At 39.9% G+C, this 23,807-nt stretch overlaps 2 protein-coding genes and 3 non-coding genes across 5 annotated transcripts in view; 3 read left to right on the top strand and 2 right to left on the bottom strand.

The window, feature by feature from the left end:
- Positions 1-23,807, top strand: part of LOC134665434 (uncharacterized) — a 579,666-nt gene that overhangs the window by 179,689 nt on the left and 376,170 nt on the right. The gene's annotated exons all lie outside the window — the stretch shown is intronic.
- LOC134665449 (protein hobbit) overlaps positions 1-23,807 on the bottom strand; it is a 74,324-nt gene that overhangs the window by 3,152 nt on the left and 47,365 nt on the right. The window contains exons 27-40 of the mRNA XM_063522423.1: positions 21,722-21,835; positions 20,789-20,972; positions 20,451-20,542; positions 18,124-18,220; positions 15,803-15,963; positions 15,089-15,253; positions 12,786-12,938; positions 9,745-9,867; positions 8,078-8,295; positions 4,710-4,809; positions 4,080-4,221; positions 3,379-3,608; positions 2,606-2,802; positions 1,509-1,620 (exon numbers count right to left, since the gene is read on the bottom strand). Coding sequence (XP_063378493.1) covers positions 1,509-1,620; positions 2,606-2,802; positions 3,379-3,608; positions 4,080-4,221; positions 4,710-4,809; positions 8,078-8,295; positions 9,745-9,867; positions 12,786-12,938; positions 15,089-15,253; positions 15,803-15,963; positions 18,124-18,220; positions 20,451-20,542; positions 20,789-20,972; positions 21,722-21,835 — 2,088 coding nt within the window. The remainder of the gene's footprint in view (positions 1-1,508; positions 1,621-2,605; positions 2,803-3,378; positions 3,609-4,079; positions 4,222-4,709; positions 4,810-8,077; positions 8,296-9,744; positions 9,868-12,785; positions 12,939-15,088; positions 15,254-15,802; positions 15,964-18,123; positions 18,221-20,450; positions 20,543-20,788; positions 20,973-21,721; positions 21,836-23,807) is intronic.
- Positions 11,831-11,902, top strand: Trnad-guc (transfer RNA aspartic acid (anticodon GUC)). Its single transcript has one exon. It is a non-coding gene; the product is annotated as a tRNA-Asp (tRNA).
- Trnad-guc (transfer RNA aspartic acid (anticodon GUC)) lies at positions 13,532-13,603 on the top strand. The gene has a single exon. It is a non-coding gene; the product is annotated as a tRNA-Asp (tRNA).
- Trnad-guc (transfer RNA aspartic acid (anticodon GUC)) lies at positions 21,087-21,158 on the bottom strand. Its single transcript has one exon. It is a non-coding gene; the product is annotated as a tRNA-Asp (tRNA).

The raw sequence follows: 23,807 nt of genomic DNA, 5'->3' as shown, positions 1-23,807 counted from the left end.
AGTACTTTCCAATCAGAGGCGTTTAATTTAAAAGTACAACGCACCATAGTCATATTAAAATGCATATAAGGAGCATTCCACGGGCTGTCCCGTACAAACGCATTGTATTTCCTGTGTTGCGACTTTTTTCTCGGCATTTAAAGCAGGCGATTATTTTTCTGTGCATATTTTTGACCATTTGTCATAGAAAAGGAAACTCTTACACCTTTAAATCTTCAGAAACTTCGCGTTTGTACGGGACAACGGTAGACAATTTCATGGAATGCTCCATAAGGTGATGTCAGTATTCTAGATACAGATTTATATGAGCCGTTTTTGTCAGCCAATGACGATGCGACCTCGTTATATTTGCCTGATCTGATCGGCGACCGGTGGGTACCGCTGGGTTTTGGCCATTGAGAATCAAGGTGAGGCAGGTTGATAATAGCTAAGGAGTTTGGTCGGATCTGGCATCGAGTGCTCAAGGGACTATGCTATACAAATGGCTTATATTGATGGGCCACAAATAATGTTCTAAATAAAAACGCGAGCGTAGCGAGCGCGAAATTTTTTCTGTAGAGACAGCGCAATTTGATAGAAAATGGTACATATTTAAGTGTTACTGTCAGTTCTAACTTATGGTGCTCAGACTTGGTCTTTGACGGAAGCTCTGAAATGCAAACTCGGGGTTTGACAGAGAGCTATGGATCGCAGCATATTAATTGTGAAACTAAGGGATCGCAACCGGAACACCACGGTGCGCTCTAAAACTCAGATAATAGATGTAGCTCGAAAAGCGGCCAAGCTAAAGTGGGACTGGGCTACGGCTAGTTATGTCTGCCACATGCCGAACAACTTGTGGGCCAAGTTAACCACAAAGTGGGTGCCCCACGAGTCAAACCGGGGAACCGGTAGACCTCATCGGCGATGGCGGGATAACTTGGACTCCTTTTTGAGAGAGTGGCCAGATGTAGCTCAAAACCGAAACGAGTGGAAGAAGAGGGGGGAGGCCTTTGCCTAGCTTTATTTGTGGCCCATCAATAATAATGTTCCAAAATAAAACCGCGAGCGTAGCGAGCGCGAAATTTTTTCGGTAGAAATAGCGCAATTTGATAGAACATGGTATATTTTTAAGATTCCAAGCTTCAAAACGGAATAGGATCACTTTGTTGTCCGTCCGGCCATTTATCTGTTTCAATATAAAGGGTCTTGACATGACAGAGGGCGGCAAAATCGACAACTAAAGCCTGTTATTTAAATTATACAAATATATAAGAGAGCAGCAAAATTCTGGTCAACCCTATCTGAACAGCAAATATTTTTTGACCCAAATTTGCCGCCCCCTAAAATCTGCCGCCCTAGGCTTCAGCCTACTCAGCCTAGTGGTAAATCCGGCACTGGGTCAGGGTCAGTTTTTCTTTATATAAATTCTATTTCAATGTATAAGGTTCAGGTTTATGGAGTTTGATTGTCATCTGAAGATATAGAGGTGGTAAAGTATAATAGAATTAGAGTTCTTTTATACTCACGGTTCTCTCTCCAAGAAGTAGCCTGGCTTTGTCTTCCTCATGCGGCTCGGGCGCGGCGGCGGAGCGGCGGTGCAGTTGTAGCTTCTGCCGGATCGCCTGCGACACTATCACCCTACAAGAAGACGCTCCATTAGCGTGAAAACTAATACTCTATTAGAGGGAGATTAATACCCCAGACTAGCGTCTCCCGTGCGTCGGTGTCTAATGCACTATATGGCTGCTGATCGACGCAACGTTGGCGCAATTGCGCAGCGACACCATTATTATTTTATTTTTATTTATTTATTAACATAAAAGTATATACAGCTTATACAATTACAATGTCCCACAAAACAGTTTACACGGTTTGACTGTGGGATCGTGCAGTCTCTACTCTCTTATATTACATTAAAGTTTACATCTGTCATTACTAATAATGCTCAACAATTACTAAACGCGATTTACGAGGTAACTACTACTTATCCATAGCGTTGACTAGATGCCGACGCTCAAAAGATGCTATGTATTAAGTGTCGTTCTCTGTGACACCTTTTTCGCCGGAAAAACAGTCTAAGCAGCCATGCACATAAAAACCGGCCAAGTGCGAGTCGGACTCGCGCACGAAAGGTTCCGTACCATTATGCAAAAAAAACGGCAATAAATCACGTTTGTTGTATGGGAGCCGACTTACATATTTACTTTGTTTTGTTTTTAATATTTGTTATTAGTGCGGCAATAGACATACATTATCTGTGAAAATTTCAACTGTCTAGGTATCTCGGTTCATGAGTTACAGCCTGGTGATAGACAGACAGACGGACAGGGGACTCTGAGTAATAGATCCCGTTTTACCCTTTGAGTAAGGAACCCTAAAAACTAATAAGGTAGGGCAGCGGTCGGCAACCTTTTAGCAGCCAAAGGTCACATAGTAGTTAACGGAGGTGACGCGAGCCGTACTATATTAATATTTATGACATTATGAGACATTGTCGTTTGTCACTATTACATAAAAAATAGCCAAGGCAGCACTCGGGCCGCAAGTGACAGGTTCACGAGCCGCATGCGGCCCACGGGCCGCAGCTTGCCGACCGCTGAGGTAGGGGATAGAGATCACTTACCTTCTGGTATCACTCTTGGTTGCTTGTACGAGATCCAGCCACGTCCACGTCACATTATGGTACTCCAAGGTGGGTAGAACCAGCGGAAGATCCCTGACATCCTCTAGATTCTTCTCTTTACTGCCCTTGTAGGACACACGCACTGGTACTTCTGGGATCTTGATGTAGATGAATAGTTTGTTCTTTTCGGCGCGCTCCTGAATATAATAAATTAAATTGATGGGTTTAATTCAGTGATTAGGCTTATCAAGTTCAGATGAAATACACTTCATCCAAACTAAACATCCAGAGAGTGCGCTAGTTTAGAGAGCTGAGCACAATTTTTTTTAAAGGTAATAAATAAACATCGCATTATTTCTGCTGTTCATTGATTTATCCATTACATATTTTGGTTTGTTTAATATAATGACCAGGCATATATAAAAAGTATTTTTTACAACAGTCTGCACTGATAGGGTCGCCATGTAAGGCTTGAACAGCCACAATGTGGTGTGTATTCTTAAGTGTATAAAAAATAGACACTGACAGACATACCTTCATCTATTTCGACATCATCTTTATCTTTCTTGTCCCTCTTCACATAGAAGTTGGAGTTAGAATCCTTCCCCTTCTTCTTAGCCTTCTTCGACCCCGTGTAAACCAAGCTAGCCGTAGAGGAACCGGCTTGGAGCGTGCCCTAATCTTCTTCGCCGTCCTCGATGGAGTCAAGGTGCTGAAGAGCTTCTTCATGAGACCTGATTTTGACATCAATTTAAAAAGACTGACAGACATACCTTCATCTTCTCGACATCATCTTTATCTTTCTTATCCCTCTTAACATAGAAGTTGGAGTTAGAATCCTTCCCCTTCTTCTTAGCCTTCTTCGACCCCGTGGAAACCAAGCTGGCGGTAGAGGAACCGGCTCGAAGAGTTCCTTCATCTTCCTCGCCGTCTTCGATGGAGTCAGGGTCCCGCTCGGGGAAGCAGAACTTTAGCATGGTGTTGAAGAATTTCTTTGTGAGACCTGGTTTTGATGGATCAAAAGAAGGGGATGCAATAGGTCTTCGGTGAAACGTGTTTTAAACAAAGAATTAATTTAGGAGTTAAATTTAAATGAATGTCACTAAACCGAAACTTTTGTAATTGTATCTTGACTTAGATTTAGTTACTCCAATAGATGCATTTTATATCTCATGTTATATTAAAATGTTCAATCCTAATAAGGCCTAGTTTCCCCTCTGGGTTGGAAAGTCAGATGGTAGTCGCTTCCGTAGAAACTAGTGCCTACGTCAATTTTTGGGATCAGTTGTCAAGCGGACCCCAGGCTCCCATGAGCCGTGGCAATGCCGGGATAACGAGAGGAAGAAAGTTATATTAAAATGTTTAGTACCATGTTTGTAACTTGACAGGAATTAAAAATCCGACGAGTCAGGGCAGGACAATCGAACCAAAAAGAATAATTATTTAAAAGTCATAACCGCCCATGGGCTCTTACCTATCCTGATGGGAACGATGTTAACTTCGAAATGTTCTTTAACACTGATCCCGCCTACAGGCGGTCGATCTCTGCAGAATACGCGTAATGTCGCACGTCGGGCCAACGGTGCTCGTCCCGAGGGCGCTTGGGGGACCAACACCTAAAGAAAGATTTAGTTTTAAAATTTTAAGAGTACCTTAAAAATGTATCAGTTATAACTAACTACAGATTGTATAAGATGTATAAATGTAATGGTCATGATCAGTGGTGAAGATATGAAATAGAAAATATGAGATTGGAAGTACTAGGTACATTAAGTGGAGCAAAAACACAAGATTATAAGTACTATACTAGGTGGAGCAAAAACAGTTACTTGTATGTATAACCTCTAGCCGCCCATACGTCAAACCTTGCCAAGCAAAATTAAATTTTATTTTGTCAACACAAAGTTCAAATTAAAATGTAACAGAAGGCCTTTTTATAGGTCTCTGGGCGGCTAGAGGATAAATAGAGAACTGTATTGTGTTCAATATAAAAGCAACAGTTATTTTATGGACCAATAGAAAATACTAGCAAAACATTGGTTAACAAGACTGGTTGGTACTTTGACGTAATTACTAAGTACATTGTATAATTTGTATATTTTACCTCCGGGAACGGTTCATTCGGGAGTAGATTGGTGACGCGAACGTATCCCACTTCGAGCTGATGCTCCACCGAGTCATCCGAGCGGGAAGTCTTCGTGTACCTAGGAACGGTAAAATTATATAATTGTAAAGTAAAACGGTCTTTGAGTAATAAGATTTAGCACAAAATATATAGCCAATGCATGGCTAGGAACTGGTTTTTTTTTAACCCTAAATAGCCCAATATTTATATTATTTTATGCTCATTACTTAGAACTGAATCATTTATTTAGTTAACAACTTCGTATTAAAAATTAAATAATAAACCAAAGAACGAAAAAAAAGAATGTAATAATACCGGTTTTTTTATGAAGAAAAAACCGGTTCCGAGCCTTGAGTCAATGTCATGTAAGTCGAAAAATATGAGCAATTAACTTGTCGATAGAGATGAGATACGATTATACGACAACCGACAAACATACTGATAAACTTACTGTACAATGGCGCATCAACGGTATCGACTGACGGGGCTGAAGGAGTTGTAATATGAGAGATCTCTAACCTATCCTGTTAGAGCTGCTGGTAATTTAAGAAACTTACAGGAAATTAGTCAACAATAAATCAGCGGGCTTGTAGCTCGAAGAATAGTGTAAAATAAATCCCATCAAAAACATAAATGTAAAAAAGGAGAGCCAAGTTCAATACAAAAATTATGCTTGGCTGTGGGGTTCGCCGCAAAAGGAATGGAGATCTAAATGAGTGCCAAGTTCTATGCAAAATCCAAATACGTATTTATAGGAACAAAATAACATTGTAAACAAGTATTAAACTCTATTTCTTTGCTTTATTGGATACCTATAACAATTGCTGTTATTTAAAAAAATGTGAGATCTTAAAGCAGGTTAGATTTGACTTGGCCCGTTTTCATTACATCAGTCATTTTATAAAGTTATTCAACATATATATTTTGTAATTCTGATAAAAACTGGCCAAGCCAAATCTAACCTACTTTAAGATCTCACATTTTTTTTAAATAACAGCAATTGTTATAGGTATCCAATAAAGCAAAGAAATAGAGTTTAATACTTGTTTACAATGTTATTTTGTTCCTATAAATACGTATTTGGATTTTGCATAGAACTTGGCACTCATTTAGATCTCCATTCCTTTTGCGGCGAACCCCACAGCCAAGCATAATTTTTGTATTGAACTTGGCTCTCCTTTTTTACATTTATGTTTTTGATGGGATATCAATATTTTTTGTAAAGAAAACTAGGCAGGTATTGAGATTTTATGTTTTTTCTTGTGTTTCCGCTGCATGTTTTTTACTTCTGTTCTTTGTATTAATTATGTGGTGCCGCGCGCCGCCAACGACACACCGTTGGCCGGTTGTTTAGCGCGTATTACAGGTTTTTTGTATGTCCCCTATTTTTTAACTTTTTTTATTTTTAGATTTTTTCCTACGCTTACACACAATTACCGAGCTGAATTCCAAATTTCATCCTTCTAGGTCATCTGGAAGTAGGTTAGGTTTAGGTACTATATGTCAGTCACAATAAAAAAGAAATTTGTATGGGGACCCCCCCTATTTATTAACTTTTTTTTGTTTTTAGATTTTTTCCTACGCTTACACACAATAACCGAGCTGGATTCCAAATTTCATCCTTCTAGGTCATCTGGAAGTAGGTTAGGTTTAGGTACTTATATGTCAGTCACAATAAAAAATGTTTTTTTTGTATGGGGACCCCCCCTATTTTATAACTTTTTTTTGTTTTTAGATTTTTTCCTACGCTTACACACAATAACCGAGCTGGATTCCAAATTTCATCCTTCTAGGTCATCTGGAAGTAGGTTAGGTTTAGGTACTTATATGTCAGTCACAATAAAAAATGTTTTTTTTGTATGGGGACCCCCCCTATTTTATAACTTTTTTTTATTTTTAGATTTTTTCCTACGCTTTCACACAATAACTGAGCTGGATTCCAAATTTCATCCTTCTAGGTCATCTGGAAGTAGGTTAGGTTTAGGTACTATAAGTCTGTCAGTCAGTCTTAAAATTTACGACTTTTTGACCTTCATATCTTTATAACCGTTTGAGCTAGCTTCATGAAATTTGGGCTTCTAGATGTCCTTATGGATATAATTAAACACACGTAGTTTTATGTGTTTACGTTAAAGATGTTTTGAGTTATAGAAGGGTCAAAAGTGGCATCAAGTGGTTCGTGTAATATTACACTTGGCGCTGGCTAGCCAGTTCCTTTGCTTGAACTTGGCTTGACACGCTGCCGCGTGTCTAGATTAAGTTATGGCTACTGGCGGCTTAAGAAACTTACAGGAAATTAGTCAACAGTAAATCAGCGATGCCCAACTGTCCGTCAGCGTCTGTCAACATACATCGCGCGCAGCCGAGGGCTTGTAACTCGAAGAATAGTGTAAAATAAATTAAGTTATGGCTACTGGCGGCTTAAGAAACTTACAGGAAATTAGTCAACAGTAAATCAGCGATGCCCAACTGTCCGTCAGCGTCTGTCAACCTCCGTCGCGCGCAGCCGAGGGCTTGTAACTCGAAGAATAGTGTAAAATAAATTAAGTTATGGCTACTGGCGGCTTAAGAAACTTACAGGAAATTAGTCAACAGTAAATCAGCGATGCCCAACTGTCCGTCAGCATCTGTCAGTCTCCAGCGAGCGCTCTTGAAGCAGATCTCATTGTATCTATGCGGAGGGGTGACGGCTTGTAACACGAAGAATAGAGTTGTAATGTGGGGCGTCGCAGGGTAGTAAATAATACTAATAACGTCTGCTGTTTACTGAACCTCTTTATTGAGAAAACTAGTGCTTATATACTAATGGCCTACGTGAGTGGCATTTAGGTGACCTTTAAGGAAATGTACTTAGAATTATTGTTTATTTTATTAAATATATTTTCTATGTCTTAAATGTCACCTAAATGTCACATGACGTGTTGACCCTAATACCCAACACGTCATGTGCCTACCTACTCACCGTACAGACTAATATAATAAGTTATGGCTACCGGCGACTTAAGAAACTTACAGGAAATTAGTTAATAGCAAGTCAGCGATGCCCAACTGTCCGTCAGCATCTGTCAGTCTCCAGCGAGCGCTCTTGAAGCAGATCTCATTGTATCTATGCGGAGGGGTGACGGCTTGTAACACGAAGAAGTTATGGCTATCGGCGGCTTAAGAAACTTACAGGAAATTAGTTAACAGTAAATCAGCGATGCCCAACTGTCCGTCAGCATCTGTCAGTCTCCAGCGAGCGCTCTTGAAGCAGATCTCATTGTATCTATGCGGAGGTGTGACGGCTTGTAACACGAAGAATAGAGTAATATAATAAGTTATGGCTACCGGCGGCTTAAGAAACTTACAGGAAATTAGTTAATAGCAAGTCAGCGATGCCCAACTGTCCGTCAGCATCTGTCAGTCTCCAGCGAGCGCTCTTGAAGCAGATTTCGTTGTATCTATGCGGAGGGGCTGAAGGACTTCGCACGGCGGGCGCAGCGCCTCGGCGAGTCTCTCGCCAGGCGCGGACCATTGCATCTAACTCTTCGCCGAGTGACCAGACGGTCTCTTTGCATTCGTTAACCTGTAGAAACAAATGTAGTAACAGTTCCAATGTGCGAATTAAGTTTTGGCCTCCGGTTGACACTGTACCTTGCGATAGGCGTCACATTCTATAGATATTTATGTCTTGCAAGTAGACCTAATTAGAAGAACAAGGCTTTACAAATTGTAGACATTTGTATAAACGAGCAAACTCTTAGAATGGAAGAAAATCTTTAATAAGAATTCGTGTGGTAAGTTAGCTTTAAAGATCTTATGTCTCAGTAATATTAAAGACTCATGCTTTCTAATAAATACAAAACACTTTCATTAGCCTCGAAACCTAGGCATTAAAAACCGAACAAAAGTCAACTACCAGCAATAGTACTACTAGTAAAGTACTAGTAGTCAACGGTAAAAATATGGGTGTAGACAACTTACTCAAAAATATGTCCCATAGTTCTTAATTCACTGACATAAGAGTTATGGGACATATTTTTGAAATGATTTGTACACCCATATTTTTACCATTGACTGTACTAACTGGAAAGTATATTGTTTACAAATCCAAGCAATAAACTAAAACTTAAACTGTCATTATACCGGCAAGAATTCTTATTGACTCCCCGTAACTATCTATAATTTCAATTGTCTGTAACACCGGCACGCGCCCTAAGCCTTGTTTACAAACAAATTACATTCACATATATCAATCCCTGATCGCATGCCGACATGATACATTATCAAACGGCGTCGGGAGTCATTGTGACGGTCGTCCAACGGAACAACGTAGTTTGGAAATTTGAGGATGTCAGTAATAGTTGTATGACTGATGGTCACTATCTAGTATCCAGTCATTCCCTTTATAAAATAACGTCGCGGATTAAATAATATTTACGCTGTGTCGATGACCGCCTGATCACACATGTGACTCATAAGTTTAATAATCAGTTCTATTCCGGATAGTTTCTGATTCCTTCTTATGCGCTTCTAATAAACTTACTAACAGCAATAGTGACCAATAGTCACTGGTGGGTGACACGTTTTTAATCGCTTTCACAAAGTTAAGGATTCGAGTGCCCTCTAAAATAAACCCCTAAAAAGTAAAATATCAAAAATGAAATAATTCCATAAGACAAACCTTTGAAAATATTTATTGTGCTGACATGATCTGTGGTGCTGACTATAGGCATTCTTTAAAACACTACATGACTGATTACGTTAATTTTCGTTCTGAACGAAAGTGCCCTTGGGGTCTATCAGCTGAATAAAGGGATATAAAAGGAAAGGACAAGGTGTATAACAAACAAGTAAAAGATGAGATGACGAAGGACAGGGAGTCATAGACGTTAAAGACATGCTGCGCCGATGCCGAGTGATGGGAAAAAGGCGAACGAATGAATTATGAAAGATTTTAGTTTTATAATAACTGAACGATAAGAAAATAAGTCATTCCTTATGAGTTTATAGGTAAAGATAATTGTAAAGTCACCTGATCATCCAGGCTCTTCAACTCAGCGACGGCTAACGGGTCGGGGTCTTCGCTAGAAATGGAGCGATTCTTCAGATAGTATTCCTTCTCCAATCGCCGGAGACGAGCGAGGGACTCACGGACCTGAGTAACAAAATACAAAACTAGACTTTGGCAGACGTATTATCTCAAATGGAATTGTGCGCGACACGTTGCTCGGCAGAGTGATAGCAGGTGGACTAAAATGTTAACAATGGTGGCCGCTTTCGGATGAATGAAGTGCCTGGCGTCCGTTGGCTCGTTATTGAGGGTCACTTCTGGATGAGACTGGCTCAGGACCGAAGTGGCGTACTAGAAGAGAGGCCTATGCTCAGCAGTCAGATAAGAGGCTGACAATATGATGATGATTTCTATCATCCTGCGAAAACAGCAGATTTTATAAATACCAGAACTGTAAACGGTCGCTTCCAACCGGTACGAATGGAGGTCCAAGGGGGAGGCCTATCTTCAGCAGTGGACGTCTTATGGCTGAGATGATGATGATGATGAGAACTGTAAAAGTTCACGTCGCAATCGCCGTACATCAATCTCGTCGGCAGGAAATATAAATTTTTGCAATCTCGGTCGAAATCATCTCGATGAATATTATCAACATCTCGTACAAGATGGTAGATTGGCATGTGCTAATTATTTTGTTACGATTAATATTTTTGAATCGTATTCAGCCAGTGCTTCTGTATGCGGCCGGATTTAAATGCCAATAAAATTGCTGAGGAACCAATACTTCAAGCACCATGTGTTTACTTAAAAATCATGCGGCGGCACCATTGGTAATATCATCATACTTGCCTGACCCATTATAGACTTTACGTCGTCGCAATACAGTCCAGGAATAATCGGTAAACTGTGGCAACGGCCAGCGGCGCCCTATATTCGCTGAAACGTTTGGTTTATTCTCGCAGCGAACAGCGTGCGTGGTCACCCGCCCGAAATATACGGCCTTGTATTACGTTACAACACCGATGTTCATTTATTTACGTTCGAAGAAACCGTTTGACGCTTCGCAGACAACCGTTCCTACGGGTGTTGTCGAATCAATTGAAGATTGGTCAATGTATTTTGATTAGTGCCCGACCCTTCGGTTTCAGCAGAAATTAGTTAATTAAATTAGCAATAACTCAAAAAACAAGAATATTAGAGCTGTTCCCCACTGACGTCCAGTTTTTTGCGGGTACGGTTTTTTGCGGGATCCCGTTTTAGTAGTACCTAGAGGTACTAATATAGTAACTTTCACACGAGGATTCTGTTTGCGGGATCCTGCATGCATACTACAGAAAACGGGATCCTGCAAAAAACCGTACCCGCAAAAAACTGGACGTCAGTGGGAAACCGCTCTTAGTGTCACTACATATGTTTGTGATAATCTGATAATATAGGTATGCCTAATTCTCTTCCGCAGAAATTTGATTCGTTATTTCTTAGAGAACTATCTATATTTTCATACAAATTGTCCTACAATATGTGCAGTCTTATTTTATAACGATATTCCACTAAAAGATAAACAAAATAAACCGACATCGACATTTATGTTACCTACAATGTTTTCTAGAATGACGGAAAATTATAAAAACACTAACATTACTCGAAATAAAATTAATCACCAATACAAGAACAAAGTACGTCTCATAATCTTGTTATTGTATGATTTAATCGCGTAGAATAAACAAATGATATCACTTTTATTTAGGTTAATCAACCGGCTTTTATAGAATCGAAAGTGTATATTTAATTATAATGACTTAAGATTAAATGTAGTTAAGGTTTAGCCTCTAGCCGCCCAGAGACCTATAAAAAGGTCTCCTGTTCCATTCTAATTTGAACTTTGTGTTGACAAAATAAAATTTCATTTTGCTTGGCAAGGTTTGACGTATGGGCGGCTAGAGGATATAACCTTACTTATTTCAGTTACGACTATTTCATTTTAAACATTGATAATGTATGCCGCTGATAAGAAATGAAAGTAAATACATATGGTCCGAATGTACAAAGCTAATTTGCTTATAAAAGGCGATAGCTACTGTAGATAAATTTCGCAATAGCCAACAAGTCTTCGGTAGTATAGTGGTAAGTATCCCCGCCTGTCACGCGGGAGACCGGGGTTCGATTCCCCGCCGGAGAGACTCTTTTGCTTCTTAATTCATACGTTTTCAAATTTTTGTATATCTTTCTTACTAGTTTGCGAGCAATTCGTTTCGGTACGATGTTGAGCGCGTGCTTGTGACGTATTCGCCGAATATGAACAGACACGTAACCACAGAAGAAATAATAGGTCTACCGTACAGAAAGGACACTTCCCACAAACCCGAAGTTTATCTTTTCTGTGGTCGTGGACTCAAAAGGATGTCAAGTGGTGCCAACCCTAATAATTGCTCGGAGCAATGCTGAGCCGGACGGAGCCGAGTTCAACGAAGTCAGGATTCAGGAAAGGGGTCAGGAAGGGAAATGCTCTCTTTGGGCTCTGGCCTGAGTCTACATTAAATGTTTTCAGACAATAAGCTTTTAGCGGAGCGTTTAACGTTGTATAGAGCGTCCGAGGGCGAGGGATTTGATCAGCTTACACTGAAGTCATTTGCACCCTTAGATGGTAGCTGAGGAAAACCTCAGTTATAGCACAGAATAAATAATAGTACTACCGTACAGAAAGAACACTGGACAGCGATTCAGGGACGAATCATGCTATCCCTTCCTAATGTATGGCACTATCCCTTTCGGCTATTTAGGGTTGTCAAAATTCAAGTGATTATCTTATCTGTGGTCGTGCACGAAAAAGGACGTCAAATGGTGCCAAAACCCTAATAATTGCTCGGAGCAATGATGAGCCGAACGGAGCCGAGTTTGCCCGAAAGGAGGAGTGTATATGGGGACTGAGCGGCTACCGCGGAAACCGAAATTCGCAAATTCTCTTTTACTCCAATGAAGGCGTAATTAGAGTGACAGAGAAAAATCCCCGCAATTTGCGAACTTCGATTTTCGCGGTTATAGCCCTGGTATTAGCCTTTTACCTGTGTCTGCGTGCTATGTATCAGCGTCCTTGGATCCTGATCCTGATGTAGCTGTAGTTGGAAGCGTGTGCGCGCGCGTCGCTCTAAAGTGCGCCTGCGTTCTGGCTCAACATGTAGTACCACGTTGTTCACTACGTCCAGGAGCATCGCGTACTGTTAACAAACAATACAGATAAACAATACAAACAAAACAATATAGAAAAAATTATGAACAAGGTTATTTAGACTGTATCGTCACATTGTATCCGAAGACCGCTATCAACAGCTATACTCTAAATATATGGTGCTACTTTCCCGTACTACTGCGGCAATAAGCACTTTCCGTGCCTATGTCGAAAATTTAAACAGCCATATATATTTACTGTAAAACGTTGATCGACACACGTGCGAATAGGTAATTCGCAACTCGTGTTCGCAATTTATCACCACTCGTTGCGAATTTCCTACTTTCCGCACTTGTATCGTAAATAACTATTATTTACGATTGGTTTCACTCTGGCATTCGAACTACCTACTATAGCTAATTCGTCGGGTGACAAGCAAAAGTCACAAATTACTATCAAAAAATTAAAGTAACAATGCACTTTATTACACTTGTAACACGGTTTATTGTCCAATAATTTCAATTAGTTAGTGACTTTTGCTTGTCACCCGACGAAATATACAATCAGATTATGTCATCAACTCATCACGTGACTCAGAACGCTTTACGTAAGCTATACATTAATTTCGCAAGACAACTTAAGTCTTCGGTAGTATAGTGGTAAGTATCCCCGCCTGTCACGCGGGAGACCGGGGTTCGATTCCCCGCCGGAGAGACTCTTTTTGCTTTTTTCATTAATCCAAATAGCACTAGAAATCACACCAATGCCCACCCAATCCATACTAGATCCATTTTGGATCTATCGACTGGATCTAAAGAGAATGATTGATTTCCTATCAATCAATTATTTCCAGTTATTATCTTTTACGACATATTTTTGGCCTCTTGTTTTTTTTTTCGTCAACTCTATGGTTGCTGATCGACGCCACGTTGGAAACTGCGCTGCGTCGCCATTTTCCATAGCACAGACAGAACGCCGACGCCCAAAAGACGCTACTGTGAGGTCCCTGACATGATTTTCTGGTTTAGACGCTTTAGTTACCTGCAGCGAGTTGGTGCACACGTCGAGGTCGTGATGCATGAGTGTGAAGGAGTCGTATGGCTGGGGGGCTGACGACCAGCCCGCGGCGCCGCCGCTGTTAACGTCTGCCGAGTCGTGGAACACTTAGTAGAACTCTCAGAGAGAAACTATTCATGTTGCTAACATACCTGCAGCGAGTTGGTGCAGACATCAAGATCATGGTGCATCAATGTAAAGGAGTCGTATGGTTGGGGGGCTGACGCCCAGCCCGCGGCGCCGCCGCTGCTAACTTCTGCCGAGTCGTGAGATACGTAGTAGAATTCTCAGAGAGAAACTATTCATGTTGCTAACATACCTGCAGCGAGTTGGTGCATCAATGTAAAGGAGTCGTATGGCTGGGGGGCTGACGCCCAGCCCGCGGCGCCGCCGCCGCTGTTAACCCCTGCCGAGTCGTGAGATACGTAGTAGAACTCTCAGAGAGAAACTATTCATGTTGCTAACATACCTGCAGCGAGTTGGTGCAGGCATCAAGATCATGGTGCATCAATGTAAAGGAGTCGTATGGCTGGGGGGCTGACGCCTAGCCCGCGGCGCCGCCGCTGCTAACTTCTGCCGAGTCGTGGGACGCGTAGTAGAACTCTCAGAGAGAAACTATTCATGTTGCTAACATACCTGCAGCGAGTTGGTGCAGACATCAAGATCATGGTGCATCAATGTAAAGGAGTCGTATGGCTGGGGGGCGGACGCCCAGCCCGCGGCGCCGCCGCCGCTGTTAACCCCTGCCGAGTCGTGAGATACGTAGTAGAACTCTCAGAGAGAAACTATTCATGTTGCTAACATACCTGCAGCGAGTTGATGCAGACATCAAGATCATGGTGCATCAATGTAAAGGAGTCGTATGGCTGGGGGGCGGACGCCCAGCCCGCGGCGCCGCCGCCGCTGTTAACCCCTGCCGAGTCGTGAGATACGTAGTAGAACTCTCAGAGAGAAACTATTCATGTTGCTAACATACCTGCAGCGAGTTGGTGCAGACATCAAGATCATGGTGCATCAATGTAAAGGAGTCGTATGGCTGGGGGGCGGACGCCCAGCCCGCGGCGCCGCCGCTGCTAACTTCTGCCGAGTCGTGGGACACGTAGTAGAACTCTCAGAGAGAAACTATTCATGTTGCTAACATACCTGCAGCGAGTTGGTGCAGACATCAAGATCATGGTGCATCAATGTAAAGGAGTCATATGGCTGGGGGGCGGACGCCCAGCCCGCGGCGCCGCCGCTGCTAACTTCTGCCGAGTCGTGAGATACGTAGTAGAATTCGCACGCGCAGCGGGAAACGATGCGTTGGAGCTGCAAAAAATACAATTATGTTAGAATTTTTCACGAAAAATGCTTTAAAAGTGGCTCGCTCCGTCAAAAGAGGTCCTAAAGATATAAACTTATACCGTTTACCTATGGCCAAAGACATATGTAACTTCGTATAAGATGAATAAAGTCTAAGGAAAAAACGTGCCTCGGAAATGAAGAAAAAGTCATTCTCGGATAGATGCCGCACACACCTTTAGCCTATGCTCGGCTAGATGGCGTGACGACACCGTTTCATATTTAACAATTTTAACACTTAGATATCAGTGAATGAACGTGGATCAAAATGATATAAATATAATAAAATCATTTATCCATATAATACATTTTTTTGATAATTTTATACGTTTTCATTTTGAGTTTTAATCGTGTGTCGATAGATGGCAGTAAATTTACTGTGACTACAAAATTTACTATGACAGGACCCCTCTATACTATCTATTCTTTTTGCTACGGCTATAATCCTTTGTCCATTTCCGTCATGTGTTAGAAAGCGACAACATTTAACAGAAGTTTACTAATTTGTATGAATACCTGTGCCAGACCGGCATGCTCACTGGGTCCTACACAACGTCCAATGACCCCTCCTGCCGAGTGCCCACTGCCAACAAGCCGTGGCACGTCTGGTAATGTGCTGATTTCAGCACCCCCGCAACGCTCTGAGATCTCTTCAACTGATACCCATTGGATGTTTTCTGCGAAAAATATTATTTAACAAAAAGTCATTTAAAGTCGCAAAAAAATGTGCAACAACGAACAAGAAATAACTAAATAAGCATGATAAGTACAATAGGCTGTAAGTCCAATTGTTGACTATATACATATATGAAAAAAATTACATCGTGCATTAATATTACCACTAAAAATATTGAAAAAAAAAGGAAACTGTAAATTGCGCTGTTAAAATGGGCTTACAATATTTTGTATTTTATTAATTATTTTATAATAAAAATAATACATTATAGGAATTGAATACGATAACTGCTGTCGTAATGAACGAAGTTTCGAAATCGCCAATAAATAGCTTTATGCACACCAAGAGAACAAGGATTATTGTCTTGCGAAAGATTATCATAGAACGAAAAGCGTAAGTACCTAAGTAAATCTTATTTAGAAACGAAGACCGTAGCGAGAAACTAAGGCCAATGTGGTGCAAAATTTTAAATAAAGGTCTCCTGAAAGTGGTAACGCAGCCAAAGATAAGGAGATAAAAATACAATGCATTTGATTCATTAGAATATGTCATGGTGTACCAGCGAAATGCTATACATGGAAGTATTCTGTCCGCTCAATTATGACCCAACGCAAACTACCCCGCGATAGGCGGTACTTACAAACTGCTCGATTGGCAATCTCAGTACGACCGAGATGACAGTCAGTGACAAATGGCTAAATTGATTTATAAAAACAACGTTTTTTTGTAATTAAAAATATATTCATGTGTCGTGAAGTGGTGCAGAAGTTATTTTAGTTCATACCAAGGACAGTGGAATTACTTTTCACTTGTAGTAAACAGCTAACTTCAGTAGAATTTGGAAAAAACATAATGATTTGTTTTCAATACTACCGTGCTAAGCTAAAACGTAACAACTGCATACGACTTTCATAACAACATACGACTTTTTAAATTGCGAGGATAATGGGGATGGTGTTATGCTAAATGAAGTAGACTATTTTATTAACTTGTGTTTGGTTTAGGTATTTTCTATATAATTATAAATGTAGTAATAAATTCCTTCTTACAGATTTGTATTTTCCTATCATGCTTTCACTGAATTAATTTAACAAATACACACATTATCTGAAAATATTGATCATTTGAATCCACCCTCTACTGTCACATTTATGTAGGTTCTCTCTCAAGCCATTTCCGTCAGTAGAAAAGAGCGGCAAACATATTAACTCACATTATAGACGGGTCTAACGCGAATTATATTCAATTACCTTGATTTACCGACGTAAATCAGTTTCGTTTCGTATAATGTGAGTTAATATGTGTTCAAAACGCGAAAGTTTAAAATATTATAAGAGCGGCAAATTTAGAAAATGTAAGCGCGCGAACGGCTGTGGTCCTATACAAAATTTTAATTTTGCACCTTTTTCTACTGACAAACTTGCTTGACCGGCTATATACATATAAAATATTCTTAACTGAAAGTGGGGATTTATTGTGACTCCGCCTGTTCAAATATTTTTGACCCGATTCGTGTACCATGTAAATTTTGCAGACTGTATATTAGCCAGTCCTATTTCTAAGATCAAGTTCGCCATACATTTACTATGGCGTACTTGATCTTAGAAAAACGGACAGACTATACCTGAACGTGACTTCGCACAGCCATGCAGATTAATAATAAAATATACAAAATACTTATTATAGCGGAATACATTTATACAACAATGATATATTTACTCATGTTGAGTTAGTCTGTCATGTCATAACAACATTTTAACTAGTTATCTTTTAATCTGCATTAAATTATTATACGTGAATTATTTGACTGGTTCTTCACTGTATGGCATAAACCTATCCCTGTCCAAGTCATATTCTAATCAAATATGAACCGCGAACTCTCAGCGGCCAGTACGTACAGCAAGAAGGTTATTAGCGGATTAATGTCGCTGATTGGTAGTTATTGACATTATATGCATTTCATCTACACTTAGCTATGTACCATTAGTGTAATAAAGATGACTATTATTTCGTTTACCAGCTTTGATTACAGGCTCTGTAAACGCGTCGTCTTATTTGAATGTAGGCGTAATTGTGTATGTGTGCTAATTTGGCCCCAGAATTTGAATGGTAATGTTCCTAAAGGCGGTATCCTTAGTTATATATGATCGCAGTGGTGTACCGTCCAGCTGATCTTTGTCTCCGGCGCTAACGGTGGCATAATACTGCATGGCGGACAAGGCTCCACTCCAGGCCGTAGCGGCGGGCGAGCGGCGTACCTGCAAACAAGTATATGCATGTATTTGCGTTTTCTTATGGGGAGAGTGTATGAACTCTATTTTTGTCGTGTCGAGGTTTGTGGTTTAGATCACAAGATGGCGGTAGCCCACAGACAAAACATCCTCCAGACTGAGCATAGTCGCGCTACCCCCTCTGCCACGCATACGATAGTTTTATTCCATGTTCGAGTCGAAAGTGTCTTTGTGTGACGTCCGTGTCTTTGAACGAACCAATCACGGCACGGAACTTCGCTCATCTCGTCTCGCGCACCCCCGCATTTTTGGCATCAACGATTGCATGAAATAATTTCTCTAAACTCGGTCGAGGATTCCTAGTCTAACTCGCTAGGGAGCGTACGAGAGCAATAGGGGGCAGACAAGTTAGCAGACCGTTACAGTTACCTAAACTGCAAAACGTAATTCAAGACCAAAAAAAGTAAGAAATGTTGCCACTTTTTTACTAGCGCGTCTTGTATTTATGCACAAATAAGTAAGTAAAAGTACTTTTTTAAATAGTAGGATTAAAATTACTAATGAATAAATTATCTTAGCGTGATTATTTATCAAAAGGAATTTACTATTTTACAAATAAATTATTGCAGTGGCAACATTTTCTTACTTTTTTGGTCTTGAATTACGTTTTGCAGTATACATGCAACACCTTAACTCTGTTGTAGAAATGTGTAATTATCTAATTATGCAGGTTTCTCCGTTACATGCTTGTATTAATAAGAATCCCATCAAAAACATAAATGTAAAAAAGGAGAGCCAAGTTCAATACAAAAATTATGCTTGGCTGTGGGGTTCGCCGTAAAAAGAATGGAGATCTAAATGAGTGCCAAGTTCTATGCAAAATCCAAATATGTATTTATAGGAACAAAATAACATTATAAACAAGTATTAAACTCTATTTCTTTGCTTTATTGGATACCTATAACAATTGCTGTTATTTTAAAAAAATGTGAGATCTTAAAACAGGTTAGATTTGACTTGGCCAGTTTTCATTACATCAGTCATTTTATAAAGTTATTCAACATATATATTTTGTAATTCTGATAAAAACTGGCCAAGCCAAATCTAACCTACTTTAAGATCTCACATTTTTTTAAAATAACAGCAATTGTTATAGGTATCCAATAAAGCAAAGAAATAGAGTTTAATACTTGTTTATAATGTTATTTTGTTCCTATAAATACATATTTGGATTTTGCATAGAACTTGGCACTCATTTAGATCTCCATTCTTTTTACGGCGAACCCCACAGCCAAGCATAATTTTTGTATTGAACTTGGCTCTCCTTTTTTACATTTATGTTTTTGATGGGATATCAATACTTTTTGTAAAGAAAACTAGGCAGGTATTGAGATTTAATGTTTTTTCTTGTGTTTCCGCTGCATGTTTTTTACTTCTGTTCTTTGTATTAATTATGTGGTGCCGCGCGCCGCCAACGACACACCGTTGGCCGGTTGTTTAGCGCGTATTACAGGTTTTTTGTATGGGGACCCCCCCTATTTTTTAACTTTTTTATTTTTAGATTTTTTCCTACGCTTACACACAATTACCGAGCTGGATTCCAAATTTCATCCTTCTAGGTCATCTGGAAGTAGGTTAGGTTTAGGTACTATATGTCAGTCACAATAAAAAAGAAATTTGTATGGTGACCCTCCCTATTTATTAACTTTTTTTTGTTTTTAGATTTTTTCCTACGCTTACACACAATAACCGAGCTGGATTCCAAATTTCATCCTTCTAGGTCATCTGGAACTAGGTTAGGTTTAGGTACTTATATGTCAGTCACAATAAAAAATGGTTTTTTTTGTATGGGGACCCCCCCTATTTTATAACTTTTTTTTTTATTTTTAGATTTTTTCCTACGCTTTCACAGAATAACCGAGCTGGATTCCAAATTTCATCCTTCTAGGTCATCTGGAAGTAGGTTAGGTTTAGGTACTATAAGTCTGTCAGTCAGTCTTAAAATTTACGACTTTTTGACCTTCATATCTTTATAACCGTTTGAGCTAGCTTCATGAAATTTGGGCTTCTAGATGTCCTTATGGATATAATTAAACACACGTAGTTTTATGTGTTTACGTTAAAGATGTTTTGAGTTATAGAAGGGTCAAAAGTGGCACCAAGTGGTTCGTGTAATATTACACTTGGCGCTGGCTAGCCAGTTCCTTTGCTTGAACTTGGCTTCCGCGTGTCTAGATAATGAACGATAATATGTTACCCGTTGTCGAACTTCAGCGCGCGCCGCACATAGGATGACATAGCCGCGACTCTCACAGCCTTTCAGGACCACTTGCGAGTTTACCAACTCAACTGTGAACAAAAGATACTCATAGTATTAGTTTTCAATGGTTACTAAGTAAAAATAACACATTTAAACATATACAAAACAAAGCCGGAAAACGAAAAAAAAACTTTGGAACCTCTATACTTTGTAGCGACATCTATTAAGCATTTACCGAAACATCACCAACTCGTCACCAGTGACACTCACAGCGCCATCTATCGGCGGACATGGTAAACTTCACAACAGCGCCATCTATCACCAACATTACTTACTAAGAAACGCCGTATGAGCGTTTTCATCATCCAGAACATGACGGGGATGATGAGGATGGGACGGAGGCGTGTCCCCTTCGGCGCCACTCAGGTCGTCGCTGAATACTACGGGGGCTTCGCTGCCGGCTTCAGCCACTAGGGCTGCCAGCATTCCTTCGGCGTTTGAACCAGGGGCACTGCTTGTCTAGACGAAAAAAAATTAAGACATGCATAAATATAAATAATGAATAAAAATAAATAAATTTATAAATCAAGGTGTTTTGGTTATGAAAAGGCAAGAATAAAAATGCAAAAGAGTCTCTCCGGCGGGGAATCGAACCCCGGTCTCCCGCGTGACAGGCGGGGATACTTACCACTATACTACCGAAGACTTGTAGTCATTGTCGAAATTATTGAATGTATGTTAGAATGAAAAGTAAGAAGTCAAAATACGTCATCACGAATTAAAATGTCGGACATACACGCTTGAACAAAATTCGCCGGAAATAGCTCATGATAAAAGATAAAGTGGTATTATATGACATCGTTAGGTTACATTAAAAAAAACCTTGGGTATTTGCCTCGATCACGTGACTAGTATAACTTGATCTCCATACTTGTAACATTTACGCTTACTTTAGTCTTGCTTATTATTAATATTATTATAGCCAGGCGCTCGTTCGGTTTTCAGTGAATAGCCGCAATTTGTGACGGTGGGGCTAGATTCAGCAAAACGGAATCTAACATATTTTGACTCCTGTATTTTTAAGGGACCACTCTGCCGCTCTGGACCGATTAAAGTGCTCTTGTGTTGGAGGCCAAGACTCATTTTGGGTCCCCCGCCAACCAAGTAAGTAAGTATTTTTAAGGGAGGGCTTCGCAGGTCGAAGCTGTTTAAAGCTGGCGCAATACGGGGTCTCCCTGTCAACCCTCTCTCGTGTAAAATCGGCTTACTTGCGACGATGCGGGCGGTGGGGAAGCAACGTCGCCTTCCCGCTGGTGTTTCGGAGACGCGTCGAGCCTGTCTTCTTCTTTTAGGGCTTTTGTTGACAGGTTCTTCTTCAGTTGCTGTCAAATAAATTAGTATTATAAGTTACATTGACAGTAACGGTTTAAAATTGAGACAGAAGTCAGTCTAATTAGTGTGTTTTCGTTAATTTAATTTTACTTCTACAGTAAGGTCGCCTCCAGAAACTCGCGAACTAAATTGACATGAGTTTGACAAATAAAATGATACCAGGAATAGCAAAGAAAAAATAGTCACGGGTATATGTCGATAAAATGATATCGATAAGTTATTGCACTTACTACCCATGTCATAATTATAAAGTGATCACAAACGATTTCGATTTGTATGAATGTGACGAAAAAAATGTTGGTTCGATTGTAAGATTGTGACGTTACCGATCAAATCAGGAGGTGCGGATGCGAAACGGACAAATTTCAATGCTAGTATGTAGGTTTGGGGGCAAGTTGTTTATTTCAAGAGCTCGGTTGTCGCCATAAATCTAAAGACTAAAATTGGTGATTTAATGTTATAAATGAGAAATTAATTTCATTGTTGTATAATATAGTTCCCCGTGTGAGCCGGCCTTTTTACCCGACTGCGCGACGCAAAGGAGGGTAATTACCCGACTGCGCGACGCAAAGGAGGGTAATGTGTTTATCAGCCTATATATGTAAGTATGTATGTATGTATGTATGTATGTATGTATGTATGTTTGTTCCTATGTGGCACTCCAGAGACCAAACGCGTGAACCGATTTTGATCATTCTTACGTCAATCGAACCGTCTTACTCTTGCAGGTGTCACTAAAGACATGACAGTAATCAAAATTCAAAATGGCGACAACCAGGCGCCAAAATTGAAAAAAAAAAAAAGTTAACGAAATATGTCGAGTGGGGTATCTCCGAATAGGTATTTAAAAATCAGTTATAGGTTTCTTTTACAGTTTTTCATTTAGAGTGACCATTTAAAATCTAACGTACGTTATAAAGTTATAATCATTCTGTTCAGTATTAATACTGCACTGCGCGACGCAATGGAGGCCAATGTGACTAATGACTATCCTATAATAAAAATATAAATATTATAATGAAGCTGTAAGTACCTATTTAAATTATATTTTTTAATTTTTCTTAGGTACCTATTCTAATCAAATTTAATGATAAGGGAACGTGACCTAAACGCGGTACTCGGTTCAAAAAGCTGTCATTATATCACGATTGTATAAAATACTATTGACGAACCCAGAGTGCTTCTGCTTCGAAAGATAGTTTTAACGACCTAAAGCGTCACTTACAGCTTACGGTGAGATATTACTTCATTTTTTGGAATAAATAAATAAATAAGAGATAAACAAATTACCCTCCTTTGCGTCCCACAGTCTGGTAATTAATAATACCTACTTATTTTACTTTCAACGTTTCCGAACACATATATAGTACATTATTGTCGAGGCTCGGAAGTAGCTACTTGCAGGCTGAGGATTCGTTTTAAACGGACGACCTTGGGAGTCCGTTTAATTGAATCCGAAGCCAGCAAGTAGCCTTCCAGCCGAGTCATATATAGTGCTTTTCTCAAAAATGGTGCAAGAAATATAAATATCATAGAAATATTTTACAAAAGCAACGTTCTTACGTATATATTTTCACAGAAAAACGCTTTTTTATTATATTTATAAAAAAATAGAAGTGTATTTTTCTGCCGAAAATACGCCAACCTATTTGAGACAACTAAATAGTCGCGGTACTAATCATCTGTTTGGCTGTTTGATGGACCTGTGCCTTCATTTGATATGGCCATTTCAACTTTTAAAAAGTTTGGAACTCGACAAATAATGGAATTTGTATGCAACATTGCAGTCCCAAAATCGAGACTGCAATGTTTTTAGCTTTTTAATTTTTGACTGACCATAAACTACGCGCTTCGCGACCTGTTTTTTAGACGGCAAAGACGACTTTGCCGTCCATTTTTGAGAAAAATACCTTACCTACCTACCCTGCCTACTTGCGAAGCGCGCGGCCGCGCGGCGCGCGG

This window comes from Cydia fagiglandana, chromosome 6 (assembly GCF_963556715.1).
Source record: "Cydia fagiglandana chromosome 6, ilCydFagi1.1, whole genome shotgun sequence".
Taxonomy (NCBI): Eukaryota; Metazoa; Arthropoda; class Insecta; order Lepidoptera; family Tortricidae; genus Cydia; species Cydia fagiglandana.
The sequence above is the reverse complement of the archived record's forward strand: the minus strand, read 5'-3'. Positions and strand labels throughout refer to the sequence as shown.